The sequence below is a fragment of the Centropristis striata genome, chromosome 11 (genome assembly GCF_030273125.1).
Source record: "Centropristis striata isolate RG_2023a ecotype Rhode Island chromosome 11, C.striata_1.0, whole genome shotgun sequence".
Taxonomy (NCBI): domain Eukaryota; kingdom Metazoa; phylum Chordata; class Actinopteri; order Perciformes; family Serranidae; genus Centropristis; species Centropristis striata.
Genome location: NC_081527.1, coordinates 33,145,701 through 33,171,350, shown reverse-complemented (window position 1 = coordinate 33,171,350; position 25,650 = coordinate 33,145,701). Strand labels below are relative to the sequence as shown.

The following is a 25,650-nucleotide window of genomic DNA, read 5'->3' as shown; positions in this document are numbered from 1 at the left end:
CATCTTCCATTATGTGAGCTGGATCAATTCCAAATTTGCAACTTGAATGACAATAATATGATTTTAGTGTGTGTCTCTTCTAGACTTCCAAAATGTTATTGGTTATGTAAGTCTACGAGAAGAAGTTTTTTGGAGCCCAATGGCATCTTGTGACACTGTAATTCTAACATTTGGTAAAAAAAATTCTTCAAAGCCCGGAGCTATTTCTGGGGGCTGGGATCATACACATCCACATCCCATAATGCATATCACTAAAAGCTAAATCCCTCCCTGCCAAGTAAATTCCATCTTCCTTCTTCAGATTTAAATTACTCCTTGTGACTATTAAAATAAGTATAGTGCCTCTTTAACCCATGTGTCCAACTCATTCCATCATGTCTAAAGGTGGTCTGAGATAATCTCTAACTCTTGTTATATATCATTTACATAATGCCTTTACAGATTCAGATTCATGTTGGCGAGACCTCCATGAGGTATTTGTCTTAACAGCTAACAATGAGCAGAAATCAATAGGTATTATGTCACGTCAGTTTTGTTTATATCCCACATTTAATCCAGAGGGAAATTCAATATATTTTACATGAAAGGGCTTTAGACGATTCTAATTTGAAGCCGTCGAATAGATCAAGGCAGAGAGACGGAGTCTTTAAAGTAATCACCGCTGTGTAGAATGGATTTTGCAATAAACAGAGTTTATCAAATAGTTAACTTCATGTGTATTGATCTGAAGGAGAGCGCCTTAGATGTATTAACTGTTTGTGATAAGTGGCCACAGAGACTCTATAGAGGGTGAGCTGAGGCCGCAGTGTTAATTGAGCTGCTCGTCAGTGATCCTGTCAAGTCCCCACTGAGTGTTATAGGACGAACAGTTTCTTCTCTCTACATCATCATACTGGCTGTGAAGTTTGTCTGACTTGTCTCACCCACGCCCTCCCTGAGGACGCTCTCCTCACATTTTGAAAACCTCAGCATAAGACCATATGCCATCTGCACAACAAGAGACCTCAGTGCAGGAATATCTGTCAATTAGATTATAAAAGCAGCATGTGGACTGAGCGTTTGGATATGATCTCAGTAATAACACAAGTGCTATTATATTCTACTTCTCAGAACACTTTACATCACTGGGGATTTGCTGCTGCATCGATCACCCACTGTGCAAACCACCAGGTGAGCCTGACCATGAAATCTTTCATCTAAAAACAACATTTCAGCATTTGATTTATAACCGGCCTGCAAAAAAGGATTATGCATCTTTAAGAGCACATTTTGACAATTGATATTTTAGACAAATATCTGTTTTAAAGTTATGCCAATACTGGACACCAGCTTTTGTTTTGTATCCATTTGTGATTTCTTCTCGGGCTATTTGGGACCAGTAGGACCTGATAAATATAAAAACTAGACATTGTGTTTTAAATAAATGATGTCCTCATATGGAAGTAATGTTGTTTTTTAATGCCCAACACAATAAAGTCAGCAGGGTCTTAAAATAAAGCATAAAACTGGTTATTTCTTGTGTATGAACATGAAAAAAAAACTGCAAGCAGTGAAATACAATTTTGTTTTTGCAAAATCCAAGTCAAGCTTCACTTTGCTTTCACTTTTCCCACTGTTTGCTACTATTATTAAAATGTGTCTAATTTGCATGCCATATCAAACTACAAATATTATGAAGCATAAATAAAGAGGTTTCAACCATTTGATCTAATGAAGATTTGTACCTTTATCATTTTTGATGAATGTTTTGATGCAGATCAGCATCATCTTGTTTTTACATTAATAAGTGTATTGTGCTTTTGCTACCTGTAGAAGACACAAAACATGTCCACTAATGAGGACTAACAAGGTGCAAAAAATCCAAAATGTAATGTCCCCATATACAGACACAGGCACACAGGAGGTTAAAGTTACATAAATTAGGTAGTTTTCCGTTAATTAAAGTCTCTTTTCAATTTCTATTTTGCATGTATGAAAGCACATTCACTTCCCTTTTCCTTTGTTGCCGAGCTGTTTTACTTCTCGTGCATGTCAGCTTCCTTAGCACAGTCAAGTTTACATTTCATTAAACTTCATTAAACTGACATTTTAGGATAGAGGTGACGATGTGTCAAATGAAGTGTCAAATTAAAACAATGAGAGCCGAGGAGTATGGTGTCAATAATCATTTTGCAACAGTTCCGGAAGAATAATTTTTGCCGCGTTGAAAACAGGGCCACAGAAAAGGGGCTTAATGAAAGTATCAGCTGTTCACTGATGTACGGCATGACCCGATCCCAAACTATCTGTCAGTCAGACAGTCAGTGCACACAGAGGACGTTTCCATCATGCAGAGACTGTCTCAGTTCAAAGTCTCTTATCCTCCCAAATAAAGCTTCACTTTCAGTGGAGAATAACTAACAGCAGTCAAATTCTGCACTGTTTATGTTCTTGTATTGTTTTTAATGCCATGCTAATTTATTCTTCTACTCCACAATAGAGGTAACTGTACTTTACTTGAATATATTCATATATTTTCATACAATTGAATGCTTTATTTTATCACTTTGCACTGATTGCATTTTTTTAAATTTAGCATTAGTCTCTTTTAATGGCTGATTTTATTATTTAAGTATCGTACTGTCTTGGTTTTGTCTAGGTTGTTGTTTTTCATTTTAATTATTTTTACATTTTTGAGTTTCATATTGTTGTGCATTGAGTGCTTTTGCTTTTCATAACTTAAATACATTTTGCAGACATACTTTAACTTGAGTAATGCAGAACTTGTCCACCACTACTCTGGGGCGAGCAGGGCTGTCTGTCTCTGCTGGAGTTGGCAATCGTTTGCTTTTCCACACAAGAAACTTCTCAGTTTTCAAGCCAAATTTATGTTTGTGTGTCAGTTAGCTACATTAGGCAAGTCCATGACCCCTGACTCTGGCCTGCTCTCACGAGAAAATAACTTTCTTTCATTGTTTGTAAGAATACATTTATTTCATTATTTAAATAAGCCTTGGGGTTGATTTGTTGTTGCTTGGCCAAATATCTGCTACAGCAACTCCATAATAAATATTTAAACATTTTGGAATGCTATATTTGTGTTTAAACCTTATCTTACCACAACAGTGTTAACATTTCCAATGCCTGGCCGTTCAGTTAGTTTCGGTCCTGATAACATTGAGAACACATTGTGCTCTTAGTCCTTTGCAGTATTCAGCAGTATACAGTCACATTTCACAGCTTGTTACAGTGTGACTCATTTGCTCTCCCGCAGCGGCACTATTCATGCTCATCAGCTTCATCCAGATGACCATATGGACAGGAGAGGAGCATGAGATTCACACCAGAGGATTCATTAGCAGCCCTGAGTTGCATCGTGCCATTGTCCCTCTGTTTCTTTGAGGTAGCCAATGAAATTCAGGCTGGTGGGCGGCTTGAGGCAATGACACCATCACTTGCGGCAGGAGAACAGTAATTGGACCGTGTGTCAGATAAATCCAAGTTGTGACAAGCCACTCAGTGCAGTGTGGCCTTGGCCTCGATGCAGAGCCATCTCTCAGCCACTCCACTGACCGGCAGCAGCTTTCTTTGCTTTTCAGCGGAGGTCAGTCAGGTCATCAACTCTTTTTCATCCCTCTATATAACCCACAACAGCATCCATTAGTGGTGCATCATTCGTGGATGTTTCGAACTCGTCTTTTATAAGACTGGGGAGCAATGAGTTGTCTCAGTGAGTGATTCAGTCATTTTCTTGTTCCCTTGTCACATGGCAGCTGCATAGACTCACTCAGAACAGGAAACAGTAATTATTAGTTTGGGACTCAACTATTGCTGTGTTCCAATACCCATACTTCCATGAGTACACTTAAACGTAGTACACTATCTGCACTTACTAGGTACGCAGATTTCAGCAGGTGAGTGTTGTTCCAATACTAATACTCCGTGGTGCACTTACCGGAAATGACGCTCGCGACAGCCGCCGCGGCTCGTCAACCGCAAAAAACTTCCGGCTTTGAACGGCGAAAAAATTATCCTTTGTGTTGTTTAATCTTTACTTCTACAATCCGGCAATATGGCTCCATTAATGCAGCAAATGTGGAGAATGCGCCGGCGTCGTCGGCCGCCATTACAAGCATTTTTTTCGAGCTGAGCGGCTCTGCCTGGCTCCGCCTCTTCCGCTACGTAGACAAGATGGCGGCCGTTGAGTGCGTATAGTGTACATCGTTCCACACTCAGCGTTTTGACCGTTATGAGGGCAACATCCGGGTCCTTTAGGTACACTTCTTTTCGCCGCGATCAGAATCAGAACACCCTGCCTACTCAAACTAAGTATAGTAAGTACGGGAAGTATGGGTATTGGAACACAGCATATATGTCGTCAGGTTTAAGTCTCGTTCCTTTGTCACGTGACAGGCACTAAAGCAGTGGTTCGTTCACGATCAGTATTTTCTTACCGATCTGTCTTTTGTTCTTTTATCAAGGGTTAGGGTTAGGTTAGTGCATTGATAACGATGGTTGATAACGATGATATTTATTTGGCTTACCAAGAATTTCCCCTGACAAAATACAGCAGCGCATTGTTTTACAGCGAGGAAATGTAAGTGACTGATTTGTGACAAGGATAGCACACGGCTAATCTACCGGCGTTATCGTCCTTTTGCTGACTCCGGTAAACCCAAGGCTAACGTACACGGTTAAAACTGTATATGATTTGAAAGATAAGAAGTGAGACTCTAGATTAACACCACTTAAATGATTGACAACTTAACATAATCATTTATATTAGTGGTTATTGTGAAATTTCGATGCAATGTTAGCCAAAACACTGCTGACTCGGGATACAGTGACGCTATATATGAGAACATTAAGAAATACTGCACTTCATGTGTAGGCTACATTATGAAACTTTGGACTGTTTTATTTGGGACTGATGATGCAGTACAGCTAGTCGAGACTGTAGAGTGTAAAGTTAAATTCCTCTTCATCTACATCTATTTTTTTTTCTTAAGTTGAATCTTTCAAGAGGAATATTTTGTACTGACACCGGAGAACAACATAACATGGCAATGTATGAAACAAACAGGGCAGAAAGAGAAATACAACAGTGCATTACTGAAAAGAAAGGAAGCAGTAGACAATGAGTTTTGGAAAAAGAAAAAAAGACAACCAACATTAAATGACATTTGTGTCACATAAAATTCAGGTGTGTGCGTTAATGTAAAAATGTTAATGTAAAAAAAAACCTGCTTCTAAGGTGCTTAAGTATTCATTACACACTATGTATATGTACACATTTACATAAGCCAGTCAGTCTATGCAAAAATATCATTCTTTTCTACATTTTGAGTGAAGAACCAGCTGTTTTTGCATCATTTCTGCCGCTAACACTCGTGATTTCAAGTCTAGGTAATGTGTCACGTTCCAGTACTTGGTTTCTGATGATATTGGGGAAGATAATCTCCCGTTTGCAGCCAGAGGCTTGTAAAATTTTTCTGTGGCTGGAAACATTAACTGTTCTACCAGTCACTTTGGCAGGTTAACTGGCCAGGCGTGTCTCTACTCAAAAGCAATTTGGCTAGGGAAATGTCAAGTAGTAACACCTTTGCTGTTTCTGAATTTATATAGGTCACATTTTCATGTTTTTCTCTGCGCTGGTGAGATCTTGATGTCTTTCCTTCCCCCCGCTGTTCGCCTGTGTAATGTAATGTCTTCGTCCTCTCCGGTCTGTTGCTTGGCAAAGTTGACAAACACCTGCACAACGGGCAAAATGTAAAAAAAAAATTAAACTGCACAAAGACACAAAAAATGACCACAATGTATTTGCCTAGGATTGCAAGTCTAATTTTTACTGAATTTATAAGAAGACAAGTTGCAACTAGAATTCCCACCAAGTTTTCTGCCTCCCAATGAAGACATTAGGAAATAAGAAATGTGTTATTATTAGCATATAAATGATTGTGGTATGGACAAAATGATTTATTGTGAGGTCACAATGACATTTTGATTGAAAATGGATGTTTATGCAAAATTTTTGACAAAATCCCTTCCAGGCATTCCTGAATTATCACAATCACGAGATCAGACAGACTTAAGGTCACAGTGACCTTGACCTTTGACCTACAAAATGTAATCAGTTCATCCTTGCATCCAAGTGGACGATTGTGCCAAATTTGAAGAAATTCCCTCCAAGTGTTTCTGAGACATTGTGTAAGCTATGCAGTCATGAGTTATGTCATTAGTTTCTACACAAGTTTCTATACAGAAATCAGCATATTTAATTATTGAATCTAAATGAATGTATAAAGGAGGAAGTGGAAAGTTGGAAAGTTACATTTATATGTGGAATAGAAGCATTAAGGTGTGATTTATAGTTTTATTCTGGCTGGGTTGAGTGATTGATTTAAATAAATATTGAAATCTGATTTATATTAAACACAGGTTGTGTCTTGGTTCAGACTTACCTGGTCCAGTGTTGTCTGGGAAACAGAGTAGTCTTCGATGCTGAGCCTTTCTTTATTGGCCACAACCAGCTGAAATATCCTGGCGAGGGAGGAGGAGGCGATCTCGTACTGCAGCGTGTTGTAGTGCTTCTCCCTCTGAATGCAGCTGGGGAAGCTGCTCTCTATGAAGCTCTCGACAGGCTCCAGATCCGGGGACAAGCCCGCTTTAGCTGCCTTGATTTTCATGGTCACAACGTAGCCGTCACCAAATCTGGATCGAGGAAACACAGAGTGAAGATATTAAACATTATTCAGGATACATTTCAATTATCTTTTCTTCATACTGACTGTGGTCACACCTAGTCCAGATCTCCCCTTCTGTTATACTTCATATCAATATCCAACATGTCTCTTAGGTTGTTGCAGCAACTTTTAATTGATGCCATTTGGTGCTAAATATTAATATATTTTTATATCAAGATGGTCAAAAATCCCTCCAAAATATCACCTTAAGGCACCAAGACCTTGAGGAATTTCTGCAACAATGGCATCTTTTGATGATTGGATGGTAAACTAATGAGAAACCCTCTTATTGTCAATATATCTAGGAAAGCCATACATCCTCTGAGTGCCCTAGAATATAAAGAAAATAGGTAGAATAGCATTTGCACTGTGTGGTTTTTGCCTTAAACTTGGCCATTATTTCGCCTCATGGTTCACCGAGTTCATCATCTCTGAAAAAAAAAAGTTCACTAAAGGGTTAAATCCATTAGAAGACATGTTGTAGCAACAATAAAGCCGGAGTCATTACTGTTCAAGCCGCCTTGTTTTCATCCTGTCTCTACCTGTTAGTCATTATTCATAATGTTCAATGTGCAGTCTACTAATTAACACTAATAATTCTCATAATCATGTTTTTCTTTGTGAGCTCTTTGTGACACCACAGTGCGCTGCAAAGTGCTACATAATTTTCTGTCAGTCACCAGAATTCGATTTCCCCACGTGTGTCCCGATGATACAGGATGACAATCACCAAAACTGTCCAATCACTGATTTAGCAGTCTGTCAGTCAGTATAACTTCATGTTTTCAGCCTTACAAACATCATATTAAAATACTTCCCACACACTGCACAAGCCTGCTAAAATACAGAAAACTCTTACTTGTATTTGAGATGCTGGATGGTACCCAGACACTTGAAAGTCCCGTTGACCATGATGGCCAGTCGAGTGCAGAGGGCCTCACACTCTTCCATACTGGTGGAAAAACAACCATAATGTGTTTATTTTTACTGCTGCTATTTCATGAATAAGAGCAATGAATCATAATGTCACAGATCTTCAGACTGAAATGCCAATCTCGTCATGATCTCATCAACAGTTGTTGGCAGAAGAGTTAGCCGTGTTTGGACAGCTGCTGCAGCAGATGTTTGCCGCGGATTCATTTCAGATTTTTAGATGTCGAACCTGTGTGATGTTAGCACCACGGCCCTGCCGTCCTGGATGACACTCATGATGGCATTCCACAAGAAGCGTCGAGAGTGGGGGTCCATCCCCGTCGTGGGCTCATCCTAAACACACAGAGCCACAGTCAAACAGCAAACGTGACTCTCTGAGCGCATGAGTCCATATGAACTGAGACCAAATCCTTATCTCGATCAGCATATGGCAAATATCTCAGATTTATGCCAATTTGAATTGAACTGCACAGTTGCCTGCCAATGTATAAAACATTCGAGGCCAGGCTTGACTGAACCCATATGGCTTCCCATCTGGATCCGTAGACCATTTCATTGATAAATCCCTGCATAAAGCCCTAAAACCCAAACAATGGGCTCCTGAGCTTCCCATCATTGGCTAACTCACCAGCAGCACGAGCGCCGGGCAGCCAATCATTGCAATGGCTGTGGAGAGTTTGCGCTTGTTGCCTCCACTGTAGGTCCCTGCACAGCGGCCCGCATACTCTGTCAGACCCAGCTTCTGGATGCCCCACTCTGCCACCTACAGGGGGCAGGGGAAACATGTATTTTGTGGATGGGCAACCCCTACTGTAAACTGAGCCCTTAAAAGCAACATTCCAGCAAAATTAAAATAACAAATCAAACAGTAGCAAACACAGAGCAACAGTAAGGCCAAAACAAAATTAACAAAACAGATGTAAAGCTCTCTATGCGGTGCTGAGCCAAACAGCAGAATTAAACATCATTACACAGTGGAAGATGTAAAGCAGCTACTCACTCTGGGGATCTCTGACTCAGGGACCCCTCTGAGCCGAGCGTAGAGGTACAGGTGCTCCCTGCCGGTCAGGAGCTCATCGATGGCATCAAACTGAGGGCAGTAGCCCATGTTCTGGTGCACGTCCAGAATCTCTGTCAGGATGCTACAAAACAGGACACAGGGTGCTACTTGTTGAAGTGAGCAAATAGAGCAAATAACATAATAAGAAAACACTAAAAAGCGGGATTAAACTGATCAGTCTGTCATTAGTTAACACATGTCATCCAGATCTGAGAGGAAGCTGATTCATTTGTACAAGTTATATCAAATCTAGGGCATATCATAGGAGCAAAATATTGACCAAAATACCATGCGGAAATAAGTATTGCAGTGTTGCAGATATGTTCCAGCCTACAAATCTTGGTTTCGTTCATATTCTTGCAAAAAATTCCAACCAAATATCAGTCAAAATAATCACAATTTAATATATTTTCCAAATTGTACAGCACTAATAAACTATTAAAAACAAAACCCTACGAAAACTTGAGTTAATTCATTTAATGGACAAATTTGTTTTTAGCAAAGATTTCTGCCCTATAATAGGTTAGTGATTCTCAACCTGGAGTCCAGAGATGAATCTGTCGAATCACAAAATATTTAAAAATATTATATATTTCATTTAATTTTATTTATTTTACTTTTCGGTAAAATACTTGACGTTCTCACCTCTTTAGGCCTCAAGAAATACAACGTGGAATCTGTGATATGGATCCAAAACATAATGTTCATGTACAGCACATCCTCCAAAATAAATAAATCAAATAATCTTTCTCAAGAATTGCAGACTCCACTTTTAATCCAAACTTTTTCTGAGTTTCTGAAAGGACAACTGAGTTAATTCATAAAGTTAGCATAGAAATTTGATTTTTAACATATATCATAAAAACACCTTGCTGTAGCTCCACAACAAAAATATGAGACTTCAAAAAACGATCAGTCGATCAAACCCTGGCTCCTTTCCTATTCAGAATACCACATGGGTTGATTTTATCGTCAAATAGTGTCATCAAACAGAATGATGTCAGAATGACCTTCCCGTGTTTAAACGTTCTAACTCATTGGACTGTTTCTGGCTGTCTACCATCTGGAACTGCATGCCAGATAAACCAAAAGTTTTGTGAACACAGTTTGTGTTATATCGAGCAGGGACATTTTCTGACTGATCTTTCCGTACCTGTAACCGAGCACAGTGGCCTCCCCGGCGCTGACATCACTGTCACCAGTCAGCATTTTGAAGGTCGTCGTCTTTCCAGCTCCATTAACTCCCAAAAGACCAAAGCACTAAGAGGACAAAAGACAATCAGGCTCTCGATGCAAGGACACATTCTGCTGAAAAACTGACGATTAAGTGCTGAAACACACTCCTGATTAGAAACCACTAGTATCCTTATAGTCAATTTAGCTTCACACAATGACTACATAATTATGTCCCTGTACATGCATGTACAGTCATGGAAAAAAAAAAAATTAAACCATTGTTTTCTTCAATTGCTTGTTCATTTTATTGCCTGGTACAACTTAAGGTATATTTGTTCGGACAAATATAATGATAACAACCAGCTAGCCATTTTCCATGGTTTTCTTGATAATAACCAAACTCATTATCAAGAAAACCATGGAAAATGTCTAGATATCAACTCTTAGATTAAACTCTTATGAGCGATTTTTGTTGTTATCATTATATTTGTCCAAACAAATGTACCTTTAGTTGTACCAGGCATTAAATGAACAAGAAAGCAAGGCGAAAACAAGGGTGGTCTAATATTTTTTTCCATGTCTATACATACAAAGTGAATAAGAAACACAAAAAACACACAAAATAATTCATTATGGTGGCTGAATTACAAGTACTGCATTATAATCTTAATCTCTAAGAGTCTGGGTGGCTACTTCATCAGTATTTTTGATGTATTCCAGCAACCACAAAAAGAAAAAAACAACAAATAAAACAATAGTATCAATAGTTACTCTCAATTGAAATGAACTCAGTGACTTTACCTCTCCTGCAGGGACACCCACACAAATCCGGTCCACAGCTGCCCTCTTCCTGCCCACATACGTCTGTGCAGAGAAGACAGGGAAACAATAACTGACTTCAGTTGTCGAGCATTACTTTTTAAAACAATAACACAAATTTGAAGGTAAAAAAAAAATATTTTTTAATCTGCCTGGTCTTCAGCATGTCATTATTTGTTCTGCACTCCAAATTTGTTTAATTCTTCCTGTTAGGGACCAAGTAAAAATGACCTTAAATATGTTTTTCACGCGTCCCAACTTTTTTGGAATCAGGGTTTGTATTTTACTTCCTTAATAATTTAATAATCTTACAGATATTCTTTTTTATACCCCTTCACTGACTTATAAAAGAACTTCAATATCCCCCTTAACATCACAGAAAAAAATACAGCCGCCCTACTTTGAATAAAGAGACGCTATTGGTGCTGAAGGACTCGAGCACAGCAATATTTTTGCCCCAGAAAAAATCATTAAAAATATTTATTGTATATTTAAGGGATGAGAAGGTTGAGGCACCTTTCTGACAAATATAAACTACTCTCCCTTGAACAAAATTAATAAATACATAACCCTGCCCTGCTTCTGAAGCCTTCATTCATTGGGATCTTTGTTGTATGTCATATTCATCTCTCTCTCAATCCTACACTGTCATCTGTATAATAACAAAATGTAAAAAATGTTTTTTAAAAACATCTTTTTATACATTAATTAATTTCTACCTTAGAAAACAGATAATACACCTTTATATTTTCATTTAAATATTGTCTGCATTGTTGTTTTGTCTTATATTGTGTCCATGTTACACTTTAAAAAAAATGTTTTAATGTACTTTGTAATTGAACATGGATAAAAGAAAGAATAAAGCTGAACTTGAAAAAGCTGAAATTGTGATGTCATGATGAAATAATAAACTTGTTCAAATCAACGTTTTTACCTTAGAGAGGTCTCTGATCTGCAGGATGTCTGTCTTGCTCCCTCCATTATAAATTCTCAGCCTCTCTGCTGCCACGTCATCATCCTCATCTCGCATTGAAGTCTGCTTGTACTCTGATAACCTGAAGGGTGAGAGAAAATCATCTGTGCAGCAGCATCTGGCGCAAGCCTTTAATCTTTCCATGGGCGGATATGAGTTCAGACAATCTGAGAGAGAACTTTCCTGGTTACGTTTATGAGGAAAGGTTAAGACACAGATGTAATGTATTGTCTCTGTTTGGACAGTAACTTACCATCGGTCCAAGAAGAACCGGTACTGGATCAGAAGATTGAGAGTAAAGTAGACAAAGCCTTCCACTGCCATGAAAGCAATATTTTTCCCCACAAAGTCCCAGCGGAAAGGGTTCTGTGTGTACTCTTCACCTGAAAGCAGAAACATACAGAAAATCAGCCCTTTGTTCAGTACAAAGTCAGGACTTTTATATGTCACAAGCTGTGGAAACATCCTGGTCTAGGAAGCCAGGAAAGTGATAACTCAAGATCACAAACCTGAGGAACAATTCTGTGAAAATCATCTTTTCTCCCCGTGTTATGCAAATATTATGTTCATTTTCAGGTTTTTACTTTATTATGGGTTCCTACAAGAGAAGAAACACCACTATACTACACAATGTGTAATAAATGTAGATTTTGACAGTGACATCTTCACCTCTGCGGATTAAACTGACAATTAATAAACTCGGTATCTTTTGTAATTGGGCCGTCACAGAACCGCAGCAGTGATGTTATACCTGCTGTGATCATAGATGTATAACGGAACAGATTGAATGTAGGCCTGCATTGTTTGTTGTTGTTGGTTTATTAAGTTTTGTGGCGGAAAGAAAATGAAAATGAGGCGGACCAACACGGCTCAGAGACGTAATATTCTCACGATGACATTTACACTAGTTGTAGAAATTGTGTGCTAGAGAAAAGGACACACATACACACATTCTGTATCTGCAACACTGTCCCACAGTTCACCACCCCACGGCAACAATGACAATATCTAAATAAGTCACGTTAAAAGATAGGTTCTGACATGACAACCAAAAGGAAGTCCTGACAACTTCACACCATTTTATGGGATTTTATAGGGGACCTTTACAAACAATAACTGAAATAGCAGGATTTTCTGATTAGATAGTGAGTAAGTGATTGCAACATATTATGTAATAATGACATAAAACTCAACTGTATCAGCTACTACAAATACTTACCAAATCTTGCATAAACATCAGTCACAGCCTGATTCATGGCCATGTCTATGAGCCCTCGGCCCAGGCAGAAGTGAGGCAGCACCAGCAGGCCTTTCTTTAGCCACTCGTTGAACACCAGCAGAGACTGAAAACACACACAAACATATACACATTCAATGCACACTTCAGCTGAGTGCAGGACTGATGGAAACCTTCAACATGCATTCAGCTTCAAATCATAAAAAAAATCTTATGAAATGTTGTCCATTCCATCCATTCTCGTCCACTTATCCGGGGCCGGGTCGCGGGGGCAGCATGCTAAGCAGGGCATTCCAGGCGCCCCTCTCCCCAGCCACAACGTCCAGCTCCTCCTGGGGGACCCCGAGGCATTCCCAGGCCAGGAGAGAGATATAATCCCTCCACCGTGTTCTGGGAGTTTGGCTCCAGAGCCCACGCTATGCGTGGAGGTGAGCCCAACTATTTCTAGTTGGTAACGCTCCACCTCCCGCACAAGCTCGGGCTCCCTCCATTTGTGATGAAATGTTGTGAATTATGCATATCCTATGTACCTATATTTCCATACATCTATTGTATTATATTATACATATCTCTATTTTATTTTACTCCAAATAATTCTATATTTTATATTTCTATTTGTACATAATCTATTTACCTAAGACTGACATTTGTATTTATATTGTTGTACATTTTTAGTGCTTGTATTTCTGATTCTGATTCTGATTCTTATTTTGATTTAGATTTACTTGCCTACATATAAGACCTAAAAACATCATATAAAGGTTAACAAATATACACTTAAAAGCTTGAGTATGGTTTATAATGAGATTGATAACATTATAAATATAATAATAACATGTCTGTTTTTAAAAAGAGGCAGCAACTACTGTTAGAATATGTTAAAGCTTGACTACTATTGTACATGTTGATGTTTTTAGTTTTCCTGGAGCAAAACGCACCATTCCCAACTGACTACACATCACAGAAGCAGACTAAGTTAGCTTGCAGCTCAGGGGACATTTTATTTTCCTCTCTTTCATATCTATATACTAGATACTGTTGAACATACACTGAAATAGACCTTACATTTCTAATCTTTTGATCTCTAACCTTCCTTTAATCTCTCATTTTTAGGATATTATTATTTTCCCTATCCATCTTGGGTGGAAAACAGTAATTTGCTCGTAACTCGTAACATTTCATCTCTCCTTGTTCTAAGGTTTATGTTCTTCTAAAAAAAGGAGTCCACACCTACCATCCAGTTATGTTTAAATCATGTGTGCTGCACCTACTATTCACCAAAGTCATATAAACCTTTAAATTTGATATGAGATCAGGCTGTTTAGCATTGCTTTGAACAAGTCTTAGCCATTGTTATACATTTAAGCCAAGTGTTATATATTGATTCTCTAGAAATGCCCAGATAAAGATACATAGTAATGAATAAATTTGAGATTTACGTCTGCTGTCGAAGAAACTCTAAGTTTAGACTCTTGGAAAATATCAACAAAACAAACATATGGGTCGTGCCACCTCCAGTGGTTCTCTCATGACTCACCTGTTGAGGGATTCATCAGTGAGAGCGGGGAAGAGGAGTACAGATGTGCGCTTGAGAGAACCATCTGGCAAAAAGTATGACCTCCATCTTATTGACAGAGTTGGAAGTCACCTGTCACCCTGACAGCAGCAGCATCTGTGCTCTTTCCCCAACTATTTCTGTTTCCTCCTCCTTCTCTGCTTTTTTCACATGTTTACACTGAGCCATTCCATCAAGAAGGCACACGCTTCCTTGGCCGGCTCACCTGTGACTCATCTTCAGCTCTCCACCTTGCACAGCTGCACCACATTATTAATCAGTCTTTGTGTATGTAGCTACTGTAAAGTGGGTGTTTGAGGTATAGTTTTAGGCCCTTTTCACAGAGGATATTCTGATTTATCACACAGATAATAGAACCAGTGTAAACAATAAAATTATATTACATCAATTGTGATTTATTGTTACTTTCTTCTATCAAATCCAGTTTTTTTTCCCCTTGGTTTTAGTACCATACCTCTTCTTATAGCTCATAATTTTAAAATTATGTTTCTTTTAAATCAAGGTTTACACCTGTTTACAGCAGCCTTTTACTAAACGATTTCAATAAATTGATTTTAATACATTTCTTTTGATACTTCTTTTAACTATATAACTTTTAATCTTGTTTTTTTTTTATATAACTTAGCTGGTTCTATTTCCTTTTCTCTCTCTTTGAGTCTCATGATTTATTTTCATGATCTTTAAATGTCCTCTTTTAATGTGTTTTTCTGCCCTTTGTCGTGTCTTGTGTGAAGCACTTTGAATTGCCTTATTGCTGAAATGTGCTATATAAATTAACTGGCCTGGCCTTGCCTTACATTTTCATCATTTTTATTGATTAGCGTGCATTGGTCTCTAATTGTTAAATTACTTTTTCTTTTGTTATGGTTTTCATGGTCTATACCTTTTCTATCTTATTATTGGCTTTGCAGCCCTATAATGATGGCACGAAACTGCCATAATACAAAAGCTTGTTTACCAATATATATGTGCAGGCTGTGACAAGAAACAGTGGCTGCAGTTTTCTGATTTCTGTCTTTTCATATGAAGTTGTATATGTATTGCTATGCAGTGTTGTGGAATGTAACTAAGCACATTTATTCAAGTACCGGTACTTAAATACAATATTGAGGTATATGTACTTTGCTTTAGTATTACCATTTTATCTAACTTTATACTTCTACTCCACTACATTTAGCTGCAAGCTTTAGTTACTTTTCAGGTCAAAATTTAACATGAGAAAATATGATCAATTTTAAGTGATTTTTTATTTTTTATTTAACCCAATAACAGTATATTCAGCAGTTAAAATTAGTCATCCCTTTACAGACAAAATGAAAACACTGCTTACAACAATGTATTGATACAAATAATCTAATAATATATTTAGAATATATAAAATAATCTGAGTGGGTCCATTTTGCATAATTAGTACTTTTACTTTTGATACTTTAAGTACATTTTGAAGCTGATGCTTTTACTTGTAGCTGAGTAATTTCACAGTGTGGTATAAGTACTTTTACTTAAGTAAGGTTTTGAATACTTTTTCTACCACTGTATATACTGGGGCCAAAGGGCCATTTATTATTATTATTATTATTATTATTATTATTATTAATAATAATAATAATAATAATAATAATAATAATAATAATAATATCTGTCTCTGCTGTGTGTTGAAAGGTGTTTTTTTTCTGTTTGATAATCTATCATGTTCTTACCCGATTGTTTTCAAAGAGCTCCAGGATGAAGGTGATGGCGCTGCTGTTAATGCCTATGAACAGGTTGATGCAGGACAGGGACACATATGCAGTGCTGGGGATGTTGAATATGTAGGACATGGGGTACATCATCGGTGTCACCGACCACCTAGAAGTGAGAGAAAGAGAAACATTTCAAAAACAATTCCATTCATCAGAGGTATCCTCTCTCTCTCTCTCTTTCTCTCTCTCTGTGGATTTACTTGTTGTTGAATTGAGGTTTTATTCAGTTCCTCTACCGTTTTGTTTAGAGGCGTGATTTCCTAATGAGGCCCTTTGGGTGCTCTCACACTGTTACACTAACTCACCTGCACAAGCTGTGTTTCCCTTTCATATACTCTTTGTATTTTATTGTTTTCATTTTTGAAGTGAAAAAACAAAACTGAACAAAATGAAACTGATTAAAGCCTTACCCATATAGTAGAAGCAGTGCTATCAGTGCTGGCATGTTGGTTTCTGATGTGTAACACTTTTTATCAAAAGCCATGAATATGCCAACCACCATTGCAGTGCTGATGGAGTAGTTAACCTGAGGGAGAAGTAAAGCATTCGATGATACGATTATGAAAAGAAAAATGTACTTTTATACAAAAACAACAGATATAACCTAATCAAAGAATTAAAAACTATCTGAGTGTATAACCACTTATATGACATGTAAATAAACTTTTTTATTGCTTGCTTACCATGTCCCAGAAGAAGTTGGCCACCCAGTACACTACAGGGCTGACCCCACTGACAAACTGCAGGTGTTTGGCCTTGGTCACACGCTCTTGGATGAGGTAGAGGACGAAGCTGGCAGGGATGAACGACATGGCGAAAATGACACAGATCGCCACCACGGCGTCTACTGAAGTTTTCAACCTGAAGGAAAAAGCGGATAAAGTCTGTACTCAACATTCTGCTCTGAGACTGTAAATAAATACACTATTTGTAAATTAGGATGATGTAATTATTGTTTAAAGCCAAATTACACTGAAGTAAATAAAAAATAAAATTGAGACAGTAATTTAAGCATTTAGGCTCAGAAAAAAACCTTCTTCCAAATAGACAAAAAAACAACGAATGTAAAATTATATCTATAATTTTCTTTAAATCAACATAAAATCCTGTGACTTTGTTTTTAATAATGGTCCAGAATAGTGTTGATTATTTTACAAAAAAAAAAAAAAAAACAGAGTAAAAGTTGTTTCTGCTAAATGTAAATAATAATAATAATAATAATAATAATAATAAACATAATAATACAATAATAAGAATGCTAAATAATTACAAATAATAAAATAATAATAATAATAATATATTTTTTTTAATTTGCTAATTTTATTTTATTTTTAGATTTTGTGGTTGACTTGATAATTTAATTTTTTTTAAATGTTTTTTTCTCATTTTGTTTATCTTTTTAACTTGATTGTGCTGACTCTCCTGCACAAGCTTTTGGTCACCTGAAATTAATTTATATGTAGGTAACTGTGTAAAAGTGGTAGAAGTGCATACATAGTATATATGTATGTGTGTGTGTGTGTGTGTGTGTGTGTGTGTGTGTGTGTGCGTGTGCGTAAATCTCTGTATAATTATTCTATTTTTAAATGTGTAAACAAATACATTTTAAAACCTAATAATGAACACATTTAAGAGTAACACTCACACTGTGACTTCAGAAAGCTGCTCTTTGGTGAGGTTTAGAGGGTGGTTGATGGCGGTGATACCAAACTCGACAGGTTTGGCGGAGGGAGGTAGGAAGGCCCGCAGAATGGCGTTATTGGCCACATTCATGAAGGCCACCATGGCGTGCCAGCCTTTGTTATTATACCATACCTGCCGGAAGAGAACAGAGTTCACTGAACACATCTCACAGCCTTCTGTGTAATAAAAGTCCTCATCTACAACTCAGGGACTTGCAAGCCTGACCTTCCTTAAATAAAACCTTCATCACTCACTTAAGTGGTGAGCAAAGTTATAAAAGCATGCATTTAGAGACAACATCTACCACCCGCTAGTTTTCTATTTGAAGAAAAACACATTTCTGCATGCATCCCACACATACCTTTATATTGAATTCACTTTCCATGTACCGTAAAAAAGGACCAATATCCCTCATTGCAAGTCGTGAGTAGTAACCCTGTAAAAGAAAATGATTATTATGAAACTGCCTGGATGGACTTTACACACAATAAAAAATTGTTTAAAAAACATGAGTACCGCTGTGATGTTTAGCATTTGTCCCAGCTGATGGAAAACATTCTGGATGTTTCTGGGGTTGACATCCAGGATTGGAAGCTGTCCTCCTACCGAGAGACCTCCATATCTGAGGACAGAGAACATTTTCACTCAGTATACCACACTGACGGCACAAGAGGAAGAGACTGAGACTGACAACAATAAAGCGCAAATTATTACCTTTGTTCATTCACCCAGTATTTGCTCTTCAAACTGTGAAATTAAATACAGAGTTTAATTAAATAGAGAGGTAAATTATGTGTTTAAAAAGTGGTTGGAACGAGAACAATTCCAGAGCAATCATTGCCTGTTTATAGCATTTTAATAATGTGTGTGTTTTGTTTGCAGCATTATAATTTGCAGAGCGAGGAAAACATATTTTCCCACCGTTTTTGAGGGTTTTAACACGCTTGTATTTCTTCTTTAATCACTCCTGTTTGTATGATTTGAATGCAGATGTAAACCCACCTGGTTCTGATGAGAGTGGGGTAGGTCTTCACCAGGTAGTCAGAGATGTTCCTGTCTGTCAGGTCCAGCATCGTGTCTCCGGTGGCCTCCATTCGTTGGCGAGGGGGAAGGCCTCCTGCCCCGATGGGACAGTAGGGCATCATGGTGAGCTTCTTACTGGTGCTGCACTGGCAGGAAGGAGACGGGTTTCTCTCGTTCCACTCAGGACTCTGTAAGATGTTGCCGACCAAAGGAGAAACGTCTGGATACTCCCACTCTGATGTGCTGTTACCACACGGCATTCTGTGGGGAGATAAGATAGATAGATAGATAGATAGATAGATAGATAGATAGATAGATAGATAGATAGATAGATAGATAGATAGATAGATAGATAGATAGATAGATAGATAGATAGATAGATAGATAGATAGATAGATAGATAGATAGATAGATAGATAGATAGATAGATAGATAGATAGCAGCAGCATTACACACAGAGACAATGACAACACAATTAAATAAAAAGAACAACCTAGGCATACTTCAAGCAATAAAATATAAAAATACAATAAAAATACAATAAAAAATAAAGTGTCTAAAGGAAGGGGTATGTATTAAGGAGTAGAATAGAATTCCAGTGCAGAATAAATATGAATATACAGTATAAAAATGTTGGTGCTATGAAACAAATACGGTGCAATGAACAGTGTGCAGCAGTTATGTAATGCTTTATTGATAATATGAGAGTATTTTTTACTAAAAAAGTATCTGAATATTTCTGCAGACTGGGGTCACTAAACAGTTTTGGAATTGCATAAACGTGGCCATTTCATTGCAAAGAGAGCATTTTTTAAAAACTTGACCTCAGTGTATAAAATGACCTGTTGTGATCTCTCAGATAATCACAGCGTTATGAAACTTTATAGCTGCAAACAAGAGACCTAGAGCATTCAGAGGATGTCTGGCTGTCCTGCTTTTAATGACATTAAGGGCTTTTCTCAGCAGTGCTCCCCATCCAATCGCTTAAAAAATGCAATTCTTGCAGAAATCTATATTGGTTTTTATGTCCCAATGTGGAATTAAGGAGAGATTTCTGGATGTTTGTATCACTTCTTGAGTGACAAAAATGGTTAAAGCTAGCGCCAAATCTGTGTAACAAATGGTATCAAAACAAAAATTGATAAAACAACTCTGAATGGGAGTGGCCATCAAATACGTCAACCATCATGTTCTGAGCTCTTATTACTTTTTAACTTTCAAATTTGAATAGTGGACTAATCACAAGACGATGTGCATGAAATAGTATTAGATTATTTCAGTCTGCATGAACTCCAAAAGTTTAAATGCATGTTGGATGCCTGGATTGTCCTGTCAGCAGTCCTGGTACTCACTGTAGTGGTTCTCCTTCCATGCAGCGTGTCCCCAGGCCTGGGCTGTTCAGTAAGCGCTCTATGAAGCGTTTCATTTTGGGGTCAAATGGTTGCTCGTTACTATACAGGGATGACAAAATGTTAAAGGAGAAAATAACGTTAAAGCCACTGAATAAAACTGATTAAATCAATACGGTCAACACCTGTCTGTCAGTGTTTATCTGATTTATTTTGGTTTGTCTGAAACTACTACAGATTTAGTCCTTTAACAGGGGTTCTGGCAATCTGCCATTTCACAGGGATTGTCATGAAGTCTGACCTGAAGAAGGTGAACTGTTCTCCGTACATCCAGGGGCTCAGAGTCAGACTTGGATACTCTCCGAACGGAGGGACAACCGTAGTGAAGATCAGAGCTATTAGGACAAAACTGGCGGGTAGGACGATCTGAAATCCCCCAAAATACGTAAAAGTAAGTCGCACCACTCACTGCATGAAAGCCTATCGTAAGCAATGCATTAACAGTTTGAAACCAAAACCAAAAATTCACATACGTACAGTACACTCACACATTTGACTATGCATTATGTTTTCCATGGATTTAATAATATATGTCATATTAATAAAAGTATAAGGTGATTTGTTTTTTCTCTTGGATTTACAGATTACACCACTGGTCAAAAGTTTTAGAACACACCAACTTTTCCAGAATTTAATTGAAAATTATGCAGTTTAATGTCTCAGTGTACTCTGAAATTAATGCACATTTGCAACATTTAAAATTCTTTATTGAGCATGATAGTGTTTTGAAAGTAAAAAAAAGATTCTAAATCACATTTTATGTTGGACTAAAGGACTAAAAAAAGACACAAAATGACCAAAAAAAGACACAAAATGTCAAAAGAAGACACCAAAAGACACAAAATGACTAAAAGAAGACACCAAAAGACACAAAATGACTAAAAAAAGACACAAAATGACCAAAAAAAGACACATGAAAAGAATTCAAAAATGGACAAAATAGCCCGAGACTCCATAGAGTTAAGTTGTTAACCCATTTCTTGTTCCCTGAAAAAGGCCTACTTGTATAATTCTGAAATGTACATTATTTTTCAGTTTTGGTTCAGCTTACCTTTTTTTATTTACCTCTGGCAGTTCACCACTTACCTTTGTACCCTTTCAAGCTGTTCATTTGACTTGAACTGCTTGAATTTCAATAAAAAACTGGAAAAATTGGGGTGTTCTAAAACTTTTGACCGGTAGTGTACATATTCTGACATTTAGACATGTTGTCCCTTTAGTTAAAATACATCACATAATCAAACTGTCAACACACTCAATTATTAATCCACCCATCTCTGCGTCCCTGTACCTGTGCCAAGAAATCCTTCTGGCTCCTGATGGCGTGGTTAAACCTCTTCACCAGCAGAGCATGAAACTGCTTCAGGACTAGAAAGGTTCCTTTCACCTGCCTGGAGCCTTTTCCTTCACTGCTGTCTGCCGCTTCATGGCTAATGCCGTTAGTCTGAACACCGTTATGTTCTGTGATCAACAAGAAAACACACAGTAAGTTTTGAACATGAAGCATCTACACAGGACAAAGCATTAGGAAGAGAGGCAGAGGAAGATTACAGCGAGCAGCAGAACTAAACTCGTCTGAGGCTTCTGATTTGTTCTAAGCAGCTGACAAACCATAACTATAAGTAGCTGAAATTAAAGCAGTGTGCTAGAAAAAGTGAAGCAAGCAACAGAAAAAAAAGTTCTGAATAAAGAACTCTGGCATAGTCCCTGCTTTGTTTTCAACTGTACAAACAGAGCATCTGCTCTGGATTTCAGTCCTGGATCACTTAAATAACTGGAGTACCAGATGTGTGATCTTATTATAGTTAAAAGCATTGGCCACAGAAAAGCATTTTAATGTCAGAATAAATAACTTTTCTGTGATTATGTTTTAAAGCAGTGGTTTCCAACCTCATTGGTCTGAGGGAGTCTTACCCCACAACTCTGTAAAGAAGAACTTACATACTCCTAGTCCTAAATCAAACCCCAATGTATTTTCCAAATGTTTAACATAATTCATTATAAAGTTGTTAATTTTGTCAGACAATTCAGATGTCAATATTTGATTGGTTTGGTCAAGAATTGTACTACAATGACTTGGAGTGAAGTTGAATGTTTTAACCATTAATCCATGACCTTTAGCTAATTATATGAAACCTTCAGTCAGTTCTTTAAGCTAACTATTTCACCCATTAAACCAATACTTTTTTTCTAACTATTGCAGCTGTTTATCCATCCATTAGCTAATACTACTACTACTACTACTAATAATAATAATAAACTAATTATTTGAACAAATTTATCTCTACTTTTAGCTCAGTTTTAGCTGCTTATGTAATACTTTAAGCTAACTAATGTATTTCAGCTGGATATTAAAGCTTTGGGTAACATTTTTAACTGTTTACGTTTCGCTTATCATTTGAATGGTGTAGTCATTTTTTATTAGATATTTATTTCTACCATTATCTTTAGCTAACATCACCTGATGTAAATGTAAGTTCATGCACTCATTAATAACTGCAACATGTAATGGTCAGGCGTTAAAGCTATTTTCTTTTACTAATTATAATTTCCAAGTACCCCCTGTCTTACAAGTCACCCTGGTTGGGAATCACTGCTTTATAGGATCATATCAAAATTGTCCACATCTGTTATAAACCCCACATATCTGGTCTTTAAATTCAAATAGCACATGACACTTAAGAAGCTTAAGCTGCCAGAATGCTGTGGACTCTTAAGTCTCTGACCTTCATCTCCCTCTAGACCAACTTTGCTGTTGATTTTTCTGCGCTGTAATATCCACTGTTCTAGAGATGGGAATACACAGGTGAGACACAAAACGCACACAAAGACAAACTAAAACTGACAAATGATGCACACACCACATGTAAATACAAGACAATTAGCTAATGTTAGTAAGTGAGGGAATTAAGAACAATAACAGCAATAATAACAGCTAAAAGACAAAACATTAGAGACAAAGGGCAGCGGGTCAGAGACTCAATTCCAGGAAAAGGCCATGTGGAATATCAGTGGTGGTATTTACCAGGAGTGGTGGCATTATTCTCTGCTTCTCCGTCGGCAGTGACCTTTATGAAGATCTGAAAAGAAAAAAAGAAAGAACTTCTTTAAACTTTAAAAAAACTTTTCATGCATTAAATATAAGCTTTTTCTTTAAGTTCACAAGTTATATGATGTTTTTTCATTTTCACTTGATTAAACTCGAAGATTCTCTCAAGAAAACATAACCAGAAAACCAGAAATAACACAGACAGTATGCATGCTGTTATTTTACACAGCTTAAATGTCACTTTGGCAACACATTTTGGAGTATTGCTAAAAACAAAGTCTTAACTTCATAAAATGCATTTTCCTTGTTTCTAGTGCACTAATCTGCCTTTCTAAGTACTGTTTGAAGATACTAGCTATCATTTGTAGGAAATGTATTCATTTATTTGGCATTTCATGCTGTTATTAGACAGTGAAGTTAAAGTAAATCATTTATTTTTTCTGATTGAATAACATTTGTAATGCATTCATGTGTAAGTCACTTTAATGTTGCAGCTGGTAAAGGCATGTATCATAATTTATTAGTTGATGTACATGTATTTATCTGCAAAGTAACTAGTCACTTAAGTAATTGAATAAAACTTTAAAATAAAACTAATTAAAAGGAAAATTTTTGAGAAGCAAGAACCATGAAATGTTTCTGTAATAAAAAAAATAAAAAAAATACTAAAATGGTCGACGAGTTGCAAAGGAATTTTCTGTCAATCGAACATAATGTTTTCAATGCAAAAATCTGTATATGTAAAGTAAGTAGTAACTCAAGCCCTCAAATAATTGTAGTGAGGTAAAAGGTACAATAATTCCCTCTGAAATGTGGTGGAATAGAAGTAGAAAGTAGCACAAAGTCAGATGTGGTACCTGGTAACTGTACTTAAGCACATTACTTGAGTAAATGTACTTAATTACTATCCATTACTGTAAATTAATACAATGAATTTACCTGACTGGGTGCTTTCTTCGTTTACTATAAAAGTGAAACTTCCAAGATGAAAGCTGATGTTTATTCTGAAGGCCTATTTTTTTTCATGCTGTGTAAATGCAGCATCAAAATGCCGCACAAGTTGTTGGTGATGTCACAGACGGAGGCAGGCGATGTCCCTACCTCAAGGTTATAATAGTTTTGGATTTTTCATTAGTTTTAGTTTTAATTTTGTTGTGAATTTTTGTTTTCAAATTCAGTTAGTTTTAGTTAGTTTTTAGAGTGAGTTTTCTAGTTTTAGTTTAGTTTTTATTTTTTGAAAATGCTTAGTTTTAGTTTAGTTTTTATTAGTTTTAGTTTTTTTGTAAATGGGTATTTGTTGGGTGCGTGATTCAAAGAGGCCATAATAAATGTTTCCTTTATTTCCTTTGGTTTATCCATCTCAGCCCCAATAAGGTTATTAACTCATACAGTTCAAGGTGTTTTGAATTTTGGTTCTAGTGTAGACATCCCAGTCTCAGTAAACATATTTACCATGTGTTGCATGTTCAAATAAATACACTGAATTATGAATGAAAAAAGTTGACAAAAATGAAAACTAAGGACATTTTCAATATAATTTTAGTTAATTTTAGTTAGTTTTGTAACCACAAAATACAGTTTCAGTTAGTTATCGTTTTTTTAAAAACTCTAGTTTTTATTTTTATTTCAGTTAACGAAAATGTTTTTTCAATTCTAGTTTTCGTTATTTTGTTAGTTTTCGTTAACTATAATAACCTTGCCCTACCTCCTCTAGTGAAGTATCAGAGATGCCAAAGCTGCTGAGGCCCATGTCACCAAGCGTCTCCTCCAGCTCCCTGAACAGACTGGCATACGCTCGATGCTTGAAGCCCTTATTGGGGAGCAGGTAGGTCAGCTCCTGGCCAATCGTCTCGATCAGCTTGGCTTCAGGGACGTGGTGGTGGATGAGGCTGGTGATGCTGTCTATATCCCCTGGGGAGAAGACAGAAATGCATCATTTATGGATATGGTAGTTAAGTGTGTAAAGTGTTCCCAAAAATAGCAGAAGCCTTAAAACAAAGCACAGAGGAAAGGAATCTGCTAACGATGCCAAAAAGGAAAAACAAACACTATTATTCAAGCACTAAAATGCATGAGTAAACTTCTAAAATATAGTGTCCTTAAGCAGAATGAGGAGGAAAAGACACATGGGTCAATACCACTGCTGAATTATGAATGTGTTCTGTTTCTGTATCTGTTTTATAACTTGCATAAGTGGGCCAGTCACACTGACACTCTTGGTACTGCTATACTTGTGAGGGCCTTCATT

At 37.1% G+C, this 25,650-nt stretch overlaps 1 protein-coding gene across 1 annotated transcript in view; it reads right to left on the bottom strand.

The window, feature by feature from the left end:
* Positions 1–4,872: 4,872 nt before the first annotated feature.
* Positions 4,873–25,650, bottom strand: part of LOC131980745 (retinal-specific phospholipid-transporting ATPase ABCA4-like) — a 52,493-nt gene continuing 31,715 nt past the window's right edge. The window contains exons 25-49 of the mRNA XM_059345043.1: positions 25,108–25,313; positions 23,379–23,433; positions 23,080–23,139; positions 21,645–21,814; positions 20,595–20,719; positions 20,297–20,395; positions 18,924–19,205; positions 18,636–18,668; positions 18,438–18,543; positions 18,283–18,357; positions 17,884–18,053; positions 16,922–17,099; positions 16,649–16,764; positions 16,197–16,344; positions 12,903–13,026; positions 11,937–12,066; positions 11,645–11,765; positions 10,693–10,755; positions 9,869–9,975; positions 8,656–8,797; positions 8,284–8,418; positions 7,885–7,988; positions 7,582–7,674; positions 6,441–6,690; positions 4,873–5,730 (exon numbers count right to left, since the gene is read on the bottom strand). Coding sequence (XP_059201026.1) covers positions 5,614–5,730; positions 6,441–6,690; positions 7,582–7,674; positions 7,885–7,988; positions 8,284–8,418; positions 8,656–8,797; positions 9,869–9,975; positions 10,693–10,755; positions 11,645–11,765; positions 11,937–12,066; positions 12,903–13,026; positions 16,197–16,344; positions 16,649–16,764; positions 16,922–17,099; positions 17,884–18,053; positions 18,283–18,357; positions 18,438–18,543; positions 18,636–18,668; positions 18,924–19,205; positions 20,297–20,395; positions 20,595–20,719; positions 21,645–21,814; positions 23,080–23,139; positions 23,379–23,433; positions 25,108–25,313 — 3,209 coding nt within the window. The 3' untranslated portion in view covers positions 4,873–5,613. The remainder of the gene's footprint in view (positions 5,731–6,440; positions 6,691–7,581; positions 7,675–7,884; positions 7,989–8,283; positions 8,419–8,655; positions 8,798–9,868; positions 9,976–10,692; positions 10,756–11,644; positions 11,766–11,936; positions 12,067–12,902; positions 13,027–16,196; positions 16,345–16,648; positions 16,765–16,921; positions 17,100–17,883; positions 18,054–18,282; positions 18,358–18,437; positions 18,544–18,635; positions 18,669–18,923; positions 19,206–20,296; positions 20,396–20,594; positions 20,720–21,644; positions 21,815–23,079; positions 23,140–23,378; positions 23,434–25,107; positions 25,314–25,650) is intronic.